The 15,072-nt window shown below is 29.8% G+C and overlaps 1 protein-coding gene and 1 long non-coding RNA gene across 7 annotated transcripts in view; both read right to left on the minus strand.

Annotated features, from left to right (window-relative positions):
* Nucleotides 1-7,732: 7,732 nt before the first annotated feature.
* The window catches only part of LOC101236754 (uncharacterized), a 71,927-nt gene continuing 64,587 nt past the window's right edge, over nucleotides 7,733-15,072 (minus strand). For all 6 annotated transcript variants that reach the window (XM_065814204.1, XM_065814208.1, XM_065814206.1 and 3 more), the window contains one exon: nucleotides 7,733-8,049. In XM_065814204.1, the coding sequence (XP_065670276.1) occupies nucleotides 8,042-8,049 (8 nt within the window). In that variant the 3' untranslated portion in view covers nucleotides 7,733-8,041. The remainder of the gene's footprint in view (nucleotides 8,050-15,072) is intronic.
* On the minus strand, nucleotides 11,863-13,956 carry LOC136088940 (uncharacterized). The gene is made up of 3 exons (XR_010642655.1): nucleotides 12,569-13,956; nucleotides 12,355-12,448; nucleotides 11,863-12,225 (listed from the first exon to the last, which is right to left on the minus strand). It is a non-coding gene; the product is annotated as an uncharacterized LOC136088940 (long non-coding RNA).

The raw sequence follows: 15,072 nt of genomic DNA on the forward strand, positions 1-15,072 counted from the left end.
CAAAATGTGTGCTACCCATTGGGTAATATTCCGATAAAAAGAGCGAAACTGCAGGATATTAGGAAGCAAATGCAATATGTTCTGGATGAGTTCAGTGGTTTTTATGATGAACTCATGAGCTGGCCAACAACCGACGAGGCGAATGGCGGGGAAGAGGAACACGATATCCAGTGAGGTGTCTGACAAAGGCTTTGTAATCGGTCCGTCCTAAAGTAAAATGCCAGGAAGGCAGCTAATGTGGAGATAATATGAGTTTTTCTGATTGAAATAAGTTCACATATTCCGTTTCCATGTTTCTACTGTGGAGCTAAATACTACAAGTTAATATAATAGCGAAACTGCCAATTCCATACTAAATAGTTTAAGTATTCCACAAAGTAATCATTGCAACTTTTTTAGGCTTCAAATTATTAATAACTGATAATTTGAGCAGCAGAAACAAAGGATCCATGGCTCAAACCAAGTTTTGCGACATCGGTTTGGAAGGAGGCGTGAACTTCCGAATAAATTTTTATCCGCGGTGCTCTGTGATAAGGACTTCTTAGGGCACTTAAATAAAATTAAAAAAGTAATAATAATAGTAATAAACAATTTTATAAAGGGTACTTTCAATATTGCGTGTTGATAATAGTATGTTTTATTGTTTTTTTTCTATAATGACATTTTTAATAAAATAAAAATGGTATTTCACAATCGGCACCTATACTCTACTAATAATTTTCATAAATCATTATAATTTATTGATACAAAAAATACTTTTCTACTACTACTACTAATTTTTTTACTACTATTACTATCGTTATTGTTTTTATTGTTATTTTTAGTATTATTATTAATATTTTTTTTTGTTATAATTGTTATTATTATTATTATCACAGTTAATATTATTACTGTTATTATTGTTATTATTATTTGTGATATAGATATTAATATAAAATAAGTAACTGTTATCAATATCATTTTTTGTTGTTGTTATATATTTAACAATGTTCAGCGCCGACCCTAGGGAGGGTGGCGGATGTAGGTTGGAGTTTCTATCCATCTCTAGGAAAATTTTATTCAAAAATTAGTCAGCAACTTTGGACTCTAGAGTCGGTAAATTTAGACCTTTAGTTAGGCGTCAGCAAATGTCTCTAACGAGGCCTTTTTTTTTTTTTGTCGGCAAAAACAGATACGTAGCCGCCACTTTTCCTTTAAAATCTCTTTGGACGGTCCTGACTGTGTTAGGCAATAACATTATCTGAGCTGTCGGAAGAGATCTTAAATGGAGGCCCTAACAATATTAATTTTGTTATTATTGTTATTTTTACTAATAATATCATTAGTGTTTATTATTACTACTATCATGCTATAACTATTATTGTATTGCATTAAAAAACCTAACAAAAATTTTTTGTTTATTTTTAATAATTTTTGATGCGATATATTTTGATGTGTTTTGATGTGATGTGATTTGTTAATGGATTGAAGATAGTAATGGTTGTTTGCACTTTTAAGGAAGAAGTTATTGAAGGTAAGAGGTAGGTTTTTGTGTTGGTGATTCCAGAAAAAATGGCAATTTAGGAGTTGAACAAGATTATAAAGTTTGAGAATCTCAAAAGTAATATAAAGTACATTAGGATTGATTTGTAACTTTCAAAATACATCTCATCTTTAATGCCTAGATTTTAAAGATGAGATGACAATCCCAAGATGGGGATTTTGAAGATGGGGTACATCCCAACAGACTGATTTTTTGCCCACTTAAACTAAAATTTAAGTTTTTATTGATTTTTAATTTATTGGATTTAAATATTACCTGTTCAGTTTTGCTACAGTTGAGAGAAAGCTTATTTGGGTAAAGCCACTGGGCTAAATTAACAAGATCATGACTAACGCGTTTGTTAGTTTTTTTAAATATTTGTTGATAATGAGCAAGTCAGTATCATCAGAGAAATGGTATGCGATTGCAAACTTAATGGAGTTATTAAGGTCATGCATTTATAGAAGAAAAAGCAGAAGTCCTAATACTGAGCCTTGGGGGACACCATTAAAATATTTCATTTAAATAGACTATTATTAATGTTATTAATGGAAACAAGCTACGATCTGTTATGAAGATAGCAAATAAACCATTTTATAGGAATTCCTCTTATTCCATAATATTCTAATTTTTTGAGTAAGATAGAGTGATCTACTGTATCGAAAGATTTTTGTTGATCGACAAAGACACCACATGCAAAGTTTTTATCATCAAGAGCTTTTCTAATTGATTTTAATGTCAGATCAGGTTATCCTGCTACTGGTAACATGTAACCCAGTACAATCTGCTTCATGTCCTGCTGCCTTGTAGGATACACCTTTTTAGGCAAAGGCTAGGAGATGCCAACTCCGATTTAAAACACCCCCTGCCTTGGGGCTCTTGGTTGAGTAAAGGCTAGAGATGGTGTCTCGATAAAAATACTTATCTTGGGCAGATGTCAAATGCACCCGGCTACTGTCTTGTAGAAGGCCTCCTAGGCAAAGACTTAAGGGGTAAACAGATTCTATCTGTTGACCAGCCTCGCACCCCTTCTTCATCTATTTGGCTTGCGCAGATGTATTTTTAATGTATTGTTTCCAGTTTAGGATGTTGAATGCTGGATCTTCTTGACTCAATGCATGGGTTTTGCTTGTGTCTCTGTTTTTATGACTAGGCAACTCATTCTATTATCTCCTAATGAGGGTACAGCTCTGAAGCTCAGTTTTATGGTTCTGAGGCCGGCTGGTAGTCAGGTTCCTGGAACTCTGTGGTAGCTCTCAGAGAGGCTGATTCCATCAACAGCTGAAAAATATCAAAGTATTAACAGTGCAATGTTGCGCATGGATGGTGTCCCTGTTTGTACTTTTGGTGTGCATTGCGGAGGTCACATTTGGATCCCTTTGTTACGGCTTAGGGTTTATTAGTAGTAATGAGTTAATTGCTTGGGCTATTAAACAGTGTTCTGAGTACTATCTATGCTTTGAGTCAAGTTCTTCAATCTAATCTAAAACTGAATAAAGTACCAAAAACTATAAAACACAAAAAACCATCATCATCATCACCAAATTCTCTAAACCTATCATTCACTAATATTCGTGGTCTTCGAAGTAACTTTTCTTCTGTTGAGCCTTATCTCTTGCAAAGTTCACCAGACCTACTTGCTCTTTGTGAGACTAATTTGAGTTCAGCTGTCTCATCTTGTGATCTTAGTGTTGATGGTTATCTTCCTCTAATTCGTAAAGACTCCAATAGTCACATGCTTGGCCTGGGCATTTACATCCGTAAGAATTCACCCATTTGTCGTGAAACTAGGTTTGAATCCACACACTATTCTTTTATGTGCTTTCGTTTAGCACCACTTCACTCTATTGTCTTTCTCTTTGTTCTATATTGCTCTCCTTCATCTCAAGACTGCACACTTTTTGACGTTATTTCTGTTCATATTGACCGATAATATAGTTGTTGTCGGTGACTTTAATGCTCACCACTCTGAATGGCTTGACTCTAGTGTCAGTGATTCGGCAGGCATTAAAGCCCACAACTTTTGCCTTTCTCAATCCCTAACTCAAATAGTAAACTTTCCAACTCGCTTTCCAGACAACCCGAATCATTTACCTTCTCTACTCGACTTATGTCTTGTTTCTGATCCTAGTCAGTGCTCAGTTTCTCCACATTCACCCTTAGGTGCTTTTGATCACAGTTTGATTTCTCGAAAACTATTATCTCATTCTTCTTCATCACCTGAATCTCCCTATTATCGAACCTCTTACAACTACAGTAAAGCTGACTGGGATTCTTTCCGTGATTTTCTTCGCGATGGCCCTTGGGTAGAAATCTTTCGTCTTCCTGTCGACAATTGTGCTTCTTACATAACTTCGTGGATTCAAGCTGGCATGGAACCTTTTATTTCCTCTCGACGATTCCAGGTCAAGCCTCACTCTCCTCCATGGTTTTCTTCACACTGTGCTGCTGCGATTGCCAATCGAAACCGTTACTTCCATATTTATCAGCAAAACAATTCTCCAGAAAACAGATTCTGTTTATTACTGCTAGAAACAATTGTAAAAAGGTTTTGTCTAACGCCAAAACCCGCTATTCTCAGGTCATGAAATCTCGTATCTCACCTCAAAAATTAGGCTTTCGTGACTTCTGAAGAACCTTTAATAATATCAATAATAAGGGCAAATCTATAATTCCACCTCTCTTGAATGGTTCAGACTTTGTCACCTCACCTAAAGACAAAGCTGAATTGTTTGCTAAAAACTTTTCATCAATATCATCTCTTGATTCCACTAGTTGCTTTCTACCTGATATTGCCAACAAACAGGTTGATCCATTGCTTGACATTCATATCACTCCAGCATCTGTATCTAAAGTGATTTCCTGCCTAGACTCTTCTACAGCTTTTGGCCCGGACAACATACCTGTTATTGTCTTGCAGAAGTGTTCTCCGGAGCTGTCGTCTATACTCTCAAAACTATTTATTAAGTGCTTATCAGAGTCTTGCTTTCCAGCCTGCTGGAAAGCGGCATCTGTTATCCCTATCTTCAAAAATTCTGGAGAGCGATCTGTTTCGTCTAACTACCGCCCCATAAGTCTTCTTCCTATCATAAGCAAGGTTTTTGAATCTTTAATTAACAAACACTTAATTTCTCATTTTGAATCTAATCACTTACTTTCTGACCATCAATATGGATTTTGATCTCGTTCAACAGCTGATTTGTTAACAGTAAAAACTGACAGGTTTTATTGTGCATTAGATAAAGGTGGAGAGGTTAAGGCCATCGCTCTTGACATTTCAAAAGCTTTTGATAAAGTTTGGCATGCTGGTCTTCTCCATAAGCTTTCTTCTTATGGTGTATCCGGCAACATCTTTAAGATCATTGAATCCTTCCTTTCCAATCCTAGCATAAATGTTGTCCTCGATAGACAACACTCTTCTTCTTATTCTGTAATTTCAGGGGTTCCTCAAGGTTCTATCCTTGGCCCTATACTCTTTTTAGTTTACATTAACGATCTTCCAGATATTCTCTCATCTAAGGTGGCATTGTTTGCTGATGACACTACCATTTATTCTTGTCGTGAAAAAAAACCAACACCCTCTGATTGCTTGGAGGGGATATTTGAGCTTGAAAAGGATCTTACTTCTGCTACAGCATGGGGCTCTCAGTGGCTGGTGAACTTTAATTTAGATAAAACTCAATTTTTTTCAGCTAATCGTTATCGCAATAATTTAGATCTTCCTATATTTATACTCAATGTACTCAATGAGTCACCTACTCTTCATCTTCTAGGATTAACTATTACTTCCAATCTTTCTTGGAAACCATATTTCAAATCCATTGCAAAATTAGCATCTGCTAAGGTTGCATCTCTTTATCGAGCTCGTTACTTTCTTACTTCGGATTCTATTCTCTATCTCTATAAATCTCAAATCCGGCCTTATATGGAATATTGTTGCTATATCTGGGGCGGATCTTCTAATGATGCCCTTTCTCTTATAGATAAGATGCAAAAACGCGTTATAAAGATAGTTGGACCTGCTCTTGCAGCCAACCTCCAACCATTATCACATTGTCGTAATGTTGCTTCTCTTTCTCTTTTCTACATATACTATATTGGGCACTGCTCTAAAGAGCTAGCGTCTATTGTGCCATCTACTATAATTCATCTGACTCATATAATTTGCAATCTTTTAAGTCGTCTGTCAATCGTTATCTTGCTCTACAATCTTCATCTATTCTCTTTCAGTAACTTCCAACTTTAATTAGTAGCTGCTTGCAGCCTTGTTGGAAGCGAAGATGTTTAAAAAAAAAAAAAATTTTGTGATATCGATGAGTGAGTGGGTTGTGGAGCAGTTAGTACATTAGTTAGAATCAAAACAAAGGTAACTTCTTGACTTTATTTTAATAAATAGTATGCAATGAATCTGCAGTAGTTCTTTGTTGAATATAAACCTGACTGTTTTTAGGGTAGACCGGGGCACACTTATATCGACAGAACTTTGAAGACTTCCAGACGCAATAACAACGTTCATTAACTCTAAAAAATGTTTCAAGAATTCTGGAGGGAGAATATATGGTTTACATATATATATATATATATATATATATATATATATATATATATATATATATATATATATATATATATATATATATATATATATATATATATATAATATATATATATATACATACATATACATATATATAATGTATATACATATACATATAATAAATGTGTTGTATAACCTTACTATAAATTTTACGACAGTGTTATTTTATTTCGTAAATATACAATGCCTGCCTTCAAAAAGTATGATGGCTGAAAATTTCTTGGGTAACTTACATTCAATTTTTGACATTTGGGTTTTGTTGTGTTGGTATTAAAGACTCATTGTTAACCAAATCAAAACGTTAGTTCGGTTAAACTCGAGCAAAAAAATCGAACCAAACAAATTATTTTGAATATGTAGAAAACCGAAATGATGAGTTGAAAAAAAAAAAAATTTATCAACTTATCACTTTCACATTTTATGTAGGGGGGCTAACTTCTTGGGGTACTTTCGTATGCACGCTCCAATCACCGCAATTTTTGCAGAAAATTCTCATTTGCACACACAAGTTCAAATTTAATATTCTTTACAGATATCAAAATATGCATCAAGATTAGTTTGTAGTAACGATAAACTCATCCATGTTGAACTCTTGCTAAAAACCTTGAATGTACTAAACGTCTACCAAATAAAAAATTCAAAAATATTCTTAATGCTTAAATTCAATCATGGAATAGTATCAACGCATTTTTTAGATAACTTTTTTCATATTAACTCTAACAGATATACAATCAGAACAACAGGCAATTTTACATTATTTAATAGAACGACGAAGTTCTAACGATTCGCTATTTTATATCAGGATCCGTACCTATATAATAAAATATATTTTTGATATAGAAATTAAAGCAGTAAATAATCTTGTTACCTTGAAAAAACTAAAAAAAAACTCAAACTTAAAACCAATTTTATCGACATGTATTAATCTTAACAACAAGATTTATACTAAATTAAAGGGCTAACTATGATCTTATTTTAATAGGTGGTTTTCTAACTATAGAAAATTTCTGCAGAAATATTTATGCGTATCACGTGCCTGTATTTAACCATTGATGATTTAAAACCTAGATTTTATTTAACGATTCGAAGAGGTACTCAATGATATGACTTCATAGTCTTCTGCGAGATTTCTTTACAACAAAATATTTATTTTTAAACAGAATTTTTTTCTAAAGAAAGATTTTTAGTTTTTATGATTACGTCTTACTTTGTTATGTTATACTATGTTAAATTACATTATATTATATGTTTTATATACTGCATTTTATTAAGTCATAGAATTGTAACGTAATTGAACTGTAAATATAATAAAGCAGTATAAAATTAAAAAATAAATTTGACATAAGCATAAACGTACTTAAGTTGCTCTTTATTTTAGAATCTTAATTATTGTAAATATAGATTGAACAATTTTTATTTTTTATTATATTTAGAATTTTATTGACATTACTAAAAGGACTATAACTCTCTCGGACATCGCTTAATGTTATAAAAACATACCTACTCTTACATAAAAAACATTTTACGGACATGATTGATAAATGATATACCACGTATCTAATATATACTTAAAGAATAGTAAGTTCATGTGTTGCGTTAAAAAAACTTCAAAATTATTTACAATCTTGATTTTTCTCAATAAAAAAAGTTATCAAGAAGAATTATTTTACAAAGTTGTGTTAAAATGCATTTTCTTCTATTTTAAACAAATATAATGCAACGGAATGATTATTTACAAAAAAAAACTATTTTACATTTTTTACATTTCGACTAATGAACTCGTAAATTCTTTTAACTTTTACAACTCGCTTGATAAAGAAGTCCATTTTTTCATCCTTAGAAATCGATAAATGAATTAATGAATAGTTGATTTGAGTTCGATCGATTGTTTTTGAATAATCAATTTTCTTCGAATGTTTGTGTTACCATCCTGTAATAAAAAAGTGTATTTAAAATTTTTTTAAATTTTAAAGAATTTAATGAAATTTACCACGATTGGAAATATAGATATTTATAACTTACTATACAAAAATTTTTTTTAAATGTATGACGATGTTTTTTCATTTATAGCGTTTTCTCATTAATGACGTACGCTTCAGTATTTAACGCCTATTTTTCATCGTTTATTGTTAAGAGATTATTCATAATAAAACTCCTTTCACTTTATACTAATGACCTTTTAAACGTAACTTTTTTTACTTCCCCATCCCACTTTTATATCTTATTAAAAAATTGTTTTGAGAATATTTAAGATTTTATCGTAAATAGTCACCCCTCTACCACATCTTTTGGATAAAACCCTGTTTTTTATATCAATAATTGTTTTTTGGCAACTAACGCTATGTTGTAATAACTCAAGGCAATAACTATTTCGCTATATAGCTGCTTTTTCACAAAAACTAACTTCACTTCAATGAAAATCACCGCAAAAAAGATCTTCTAATTCTATTTTTTAAACAAGTTTAGTGCTGCGTAATTTATAAAGATTTTGTTGCAGTTGTGTCGTTGCAATAATTCAAATCAGCTTGACTTTACATAGTCCAACTTGACTTAAACAAGGTTTAACTTTCAAATAAATGAAAGACTTTTAAATAAATAAATGTTGCTTCTAAACAATAGTTTTTGAAAGAAAAAATATAACCCCTTGATTTTGGGGAGAGCGGAAATTTTATACGTTCATAACTTTTGAACGTTAAAAGAATATTAAATGAAATCTAAAACCTGTCAATGAATTTAAATTTAGCTTTATATTTTTAAAAATATACTTTATTAACTGATTGTCTTCACATTCTGGGTGGAATGAGCGAGCATTTTGGGTTGTTTTTTTTCCCAGGCTCCAATCACCGCAATTTTTTGCAAAACATTCTCATTTGTCATGAGCATGAACATAATTATATTTAGAGTTTGAAAGCGTCATATCTAAAACATCAAAAAATTACTGTGGCAATTTTTAAAATTCTTCATGATAGTTTTACTTTTGTTGGCCTTATAATTTCAAAGCAAATACAAGATAAATCTGATCAACTTCATTATTATGTCATTTATTAGTAGCAGTTATTTTGCAACTAAATAGATAGTGATAAAATTATTTAGTAACATTTTAGCTACAGGAAATAATCAGCATAATTATGTTATTGAATAATAGTATTATAGCATAATTATCAATGGCGGATCCAGCATTTTTTAATCTTTGAGATAACTTCCAGACATGGAACTAACTCCAAACATTTATATGTTTATACTTATGTCAAATGATGAGAGTTTGCAAAAAATTGCGATGATTGGAGGCTGGGAACGGAAAAGCCCCAAAATTTTTGCTACACCTGCCCCAAACGTGAGAGCAACAAGTTGATAAATATTTTTTGTACTGTTCTCAACTAGACTTATATTTATCGATAAATTTTAAGTTTCATAGTATTATCTTTAAGCGTTCAAAAATTATGACCATATAAAGTTTAAACCCCCCTTAATTTGAGGGGGTTGTAATTTTTATATGGTCATAATTTTTGAACGCTGAGAGATAATACTATGAAACTTAAAAATTATCGATGAATATAAGTCTAGTTGAGAATAGTACAAAAAATATTTTATCAACTTGTTGCTCTCACGTGTGGGGCAGGTGTAGCAAAAATTTTGGGGCTTTTTTGTCTGGAAGTTATATTTTTTGTCTGGAATGTCTGGAAGTTAGCTATCTCACAGATCAAAAAATGCTGGATCCGCCACTGATAATGTTACATCAAAAAGGTTTTTAAAAAAATTATTTTTGTTATCTCTGTGTCAAATTAATACAAAAAATAGTTTTTCAACTTTTAAAACTTTTGTCATCAGCAAATTTTAAAAATTTAGCTATGTTTTTGACAACTTAAGTAATAATTTCTTTTGTAGATCTACAAGCTTTTCCTGATGCTCATAAAATTAATTAAAAAAAAATAACTTAAAAAATGAATCTAAAAAAACTTAAAAAACGATGCAATAAAATTTTATTTTTCAATGGGAGATAAAAAGTTTTTTTACTTTTAAACGTAAGTCTGCAATCTTAAATAAAGACATAAAGAGTCGTTTTAATATGTTATTTTTTCAATCGTACCTAATAAGACCTTTTTAAAATGATAAAATAAAGGTTAGAATAATTTATTACCCAATTACCAATTACCAATGGCATCACCAGACCATTGTGCGTTAACCACAAAAGTAATTTATGTTTATTAAGTAATATGCAAACTTTTAGAGCACATTGTTGAAACTAAGACGATTAGTTAGATGGTGACAGTCATAAATAGTGGTGCAGTCGTAAAAAATCAAATTCTCGAAAAAAGGGGGTTTTTATTTATTTTTAATTTCTTCTTTCCCTTCAAAAAAAGAAAAAAGAAGAGATAAAAAAAAAAAATTAGAAAAGAACAGATAAAAAGTCAAAGTTTTTTATTCATTGCAAGCAAAAAAAAAAAAAAAAAAGTAAAAAATGATATAAAAAAAATAAGGAAAAAAGGAGAGGTGGGGGTAGGGGTGGTGGGAGGCGTTTGCAGTATCTTTTTTATGCCGACTAACGACTTGAAAAAAAAAAGTTCACTACAGGTTTTAAGTTTATTAACTAAATTTTTATTAAATTTTTTGTAGGGAGATTACAAACTCCACACACACACCCTCCTTTCCACCTCCTTAGAGACGGCCCTGATAAGAGAAAAACTTTAAAAAAACAAATAAAAAAGCAATCAGAAAGCTCTAATATGAAAAAATTATTTATATTATTTATTATTAGTAATAATTATTATTATTTAGTGAAACTAAATATTATTAAAATTAGACAATACGTCAGCCAAGAACCATAGATTATTCGTCAGCCGAGAATTCGTTCTCCGCTGACGAATAATCAAAATTGTCAAAGTTTTTTTTAAAATATATAGTCTTTTATTTAAATAATGTTTTCCATTTGTCTAATATCAAAAATGAGTATTTGATTTTAAATTAAAGTCAGCTTTTCTTTTTATGTTCTATTTGTAATTTAAAAAGTTATTTGAACCAATGTTTGACATACGGTAGTATAATTACAATTCTAACAAATGTACAAACAAATAACAAGATAACGTTAATGTAAAAAGATATTTTAGAGAATTTGTAAGCAAAAGAATAAAATTTAGATGAGAGCCATTGTCTATAAAAACCATACAATTTTGAAGGTAAAAAAATACTTCATGTCACCGATTCCGTTATTTTTTAAACATTTTGCTTTGTATAATAGACACAATGACAAATAAAAAAAAACACTTAATTCTATTATTTTTTTCGTCGTCTTGCTTGGCCATGGTGGTTTTTTGAAAATTGGACCATGGTGGTTTTTTGAAAATTGGAAGAACTTTGCAAACTTTGATTATTTTGCTCAAAGTAATATTTTCAGAAGTATCTAGAACATTATTTAAACATGTTTATTAAACTTGTTTATGCCAACTATAAGCTTTACCAAAAAAGGAAAATTAAAAATAATTGTCTAAAAATCAAAAACAACACAACCACACGGACTTTTTTGCACAAGATGATAGTTGTGAAACTAATTTTTCATCAAAATAATAAAATAGTATATGGTCAGATTGGCACTTCAAGAAATCAATCGTGCAAAACACTTTTTTGAGAAATTGTTGTAACTTTTGACTGCAATAAAAAAATGGAGTCAAAAGATTTGAAATAAATTTTAACTTGTAATAGGTTTATAAAATTATAGACCGCCATTTACAAAAAAAAAATTGGAATCTTTACATAAACTCTAGCAAATTCATATTAAAAAATGAAAAAAATCCTGAATTTTTAAAATAATAATTTTACAATAGAAAATTGTCTATGCATGTTATAGTATTCATTTATTCGTAAACCTTTTTTGTCTTTTCAAGATAATTCGCATGAAGACATGATAAGATAACTAGCATGAAGACATAACTTCGCATGAAGACATAATAAAACAGATTCTTTGGTTTATTGGATTAGTTGGGGCAATATGACTCAAAATTTTATCTTTTCCCATATTTCAGAACTTCTGTGTAGCTGACCATTTAAAAAAGTTTTTGTCACATGTTGCTACGGTTTTTATACACAAAACACTGAAGTCATTTTCATTAATCTGAAACAAATTATTCAATTGCATTATTATATTAGAATAAAACACTGTTGCACTTATAAACGCAAAAACACATTTCCTAGTCATTATGTATACACGACATTTCAGAATAAACTAAATACTAAAATTTACCTTTGTAACTATAACAGGGTACCAAATATTGTTGTATTGCACAGCCACTCAATTGACTCTTATAAGCAACTAGCTCATCGATGATAAAATGTTCCTGAATAAAAAATGCACTGGTTATAAAAACAATTCACTGATATAAAAAAAAGCATATGGAATATCTGTAGAATTATTAGATTTGAAATAATGCTATAATACATATTTTTATAACATTCACCTGTTCTTGTATTGCCATTGTTTATTCATTGTTATCATCTTGGTCATTATTGTCATCATTTTTATCACCATTGTTATTAAAGTTGTGTTTATTATTCTTCCTCATCGATAGGATGGTTGCTTTCGTTTTATTAGATTATTCAAGCATTTTTTTTAAAAGATTCTTTTTTGTATTTTTTTGCACATCTCAAATACAAAGACTTGATCTATTGTGCATATAGTAGGTGGTGGGATCAAGATCTTTACAAAGTAACTTCTCCACATGGACTCATATTTCTACCTGTCTGCACACCTTCCGTCAAGCATTTATATAGAAAGGATCTTTGAGCATAAAAAAATGTAAAAGTGTTTAATCCCTTAAAATGAAGACATGATGGGAAATTATTTACACACAGTTTTGAGAATGACATCAAATAAAATAATCCAATTGGTGTTGGCAAATGCAGTTGTGAAGATGCTTTTATTTTTAGTACGAACATTATTTTAACTTTACCTATTGCAAATGTTATCTGCAAAGAGTTTTAAATACCAGCTAGCATGTGTGTCAAACTCGACCCTATCAATAAATGTCACACAACAACTAATATCTTAACAGAAAATAATTTGCTTTTATAAGATCACATAACCTTTTTTCTTCTCCTGCTTTTGCCTTTTTTAGGTTTTTATAGTTTGGTAAATGGGTATATATTTTTGAATATATATATTAATCTAAAAGTGAAAATGACTTCGTAGTTAGATAAAAATTGAATAGTACCATATAATAGATCAACACTTTTCCAATTTCAAAGTATCTTTAAAATTTCATATGTTCTATAAAATACTATATTGAATGAAATAAGCAAAAATTCTTGATAACGAATTGAAGCCTTCTTGAAGCCTTCTTGAACCTGGTAAAATACTATATTGAATGAAATAAGCAAAAATTCTTGATAACGAAGCCTTCTTGAACCTGGTAAAAAAGTTTTATCACTATTTTCTATATTTCCGCAAACTTTATGGATATCTCAAATATATAATTTCCATTTTATGAAACAGCATTTCAAGACTTTATGGATATCTCAAATATATAATTTCCATTTTATGAAACAGCATTTCAAGACTTTGTAAAAATCTTTGTTGTTACAAAAATTGCTTTTCTTGAACTCCTTCAGAGTGTGTTTACATATACAAAGGGTTTCATACTTTGTTAGAAAGATTTGTTGGCATTATCCATTTTTAGAAAGAACATATTAAAGTGAATGCTTATGCTTCTTTTTTTTGAAAACCATGTTTCTTTATCCAGATACACAAAACATTGTCTTTTTCCTGCTGTACATTTGCTGCTAATTACATTTTTCATGTAATTACAAATATTGTTTACTTCGATAGATGTGTCTTTATTTGCATTAGCTTTTATATATATATATATATATATATATATATATATATATATATATATATATATATATATATATATATATATATATATATATATGTATATATATATATATATATATATATATATATATATATATATATATATATATATATATATATATATATATATATATATGTATATATATACAGGCACGTAGGAACAAAAATTATATTAGGGGAGGGGGAAGCAGTGCTGGATTAAGGGGCCCCAAAATAGTTTTAAGGACCTTTTTTTTAGTCATTTTTTCAGTCAATTTTTTCAGAAATAATCATTTGAAAAATTATTGGGAAGGAGTGGAGGAGAACAAAAGCCCTGCTGGCCCCCCTCCCCGGTTGCTATGGGCTTGATATATATATATATATATATATATATATATATATATATATATATATATATATATATATATATATATATATATATATATATATATATATATATAAACTAAAGCGCATTTTAACTAATAATTTTTTTTTTAATTTTATATAGAAAGTGAACTTCTGATGTTGAATGGTTTCTTTTTAAACGATTTGCAAAATCATTTGTTTTGAAATTTGAAAATGAAAAAATAATGCTTCATTAAACTTTATTGTAAGAATAGCATGTGATACTTTCTCTTTGTTTCCAATATTAAACTTACAAATAACCACTTTCAACGCAAAGTCCACAAAATGTTTACACTTTTATATAAGTTAACTTTTTTTGAAATTTACTTTTTCTATAAAACTAGTTCATCTCTGGAAAATATCCTACTTTCTTGGTTAATAGTTCCTTTCGACAAATTATAAGTGAAAGGATAACATTTTGGTTTAAAAAATTACTATTGTTGTACAAGTTTACATATTGAACTAATTCAATAAAAACTTCTTCCTCTTTTTTTCTTCATTTACAATACTATGCAATATGCTGGAGATAAAGTTTGCTGACTTAATGGGGAATATCATTTCTCCAAAACTTTTTGTAACAGCATTTTCAGCGTGACATTGTTGATGTTTTTATTTTAGGTACTCCTTAGTGTCTTTGCCAAGCATCAATGCTTGTATTTATTTATTTGAAATTGAAACAGGACTTACATTTAAATATTGAAATAA

The sequence above is a fragment of the Hydra vulgaris genome, chromosome 12 (assembly GCF_038396675.1).
Source record: "Hydra vulgaris chromosome 12, alternate assembly HydraT2T_AEP".
Taxonomy (NCBI): domain Eukaryota; kingdom Metazoa; phylum Cnidaria; class Hydrozoa; order Anthoathecata; family Hydridae; genus Hydra; species Hydra vulgaris.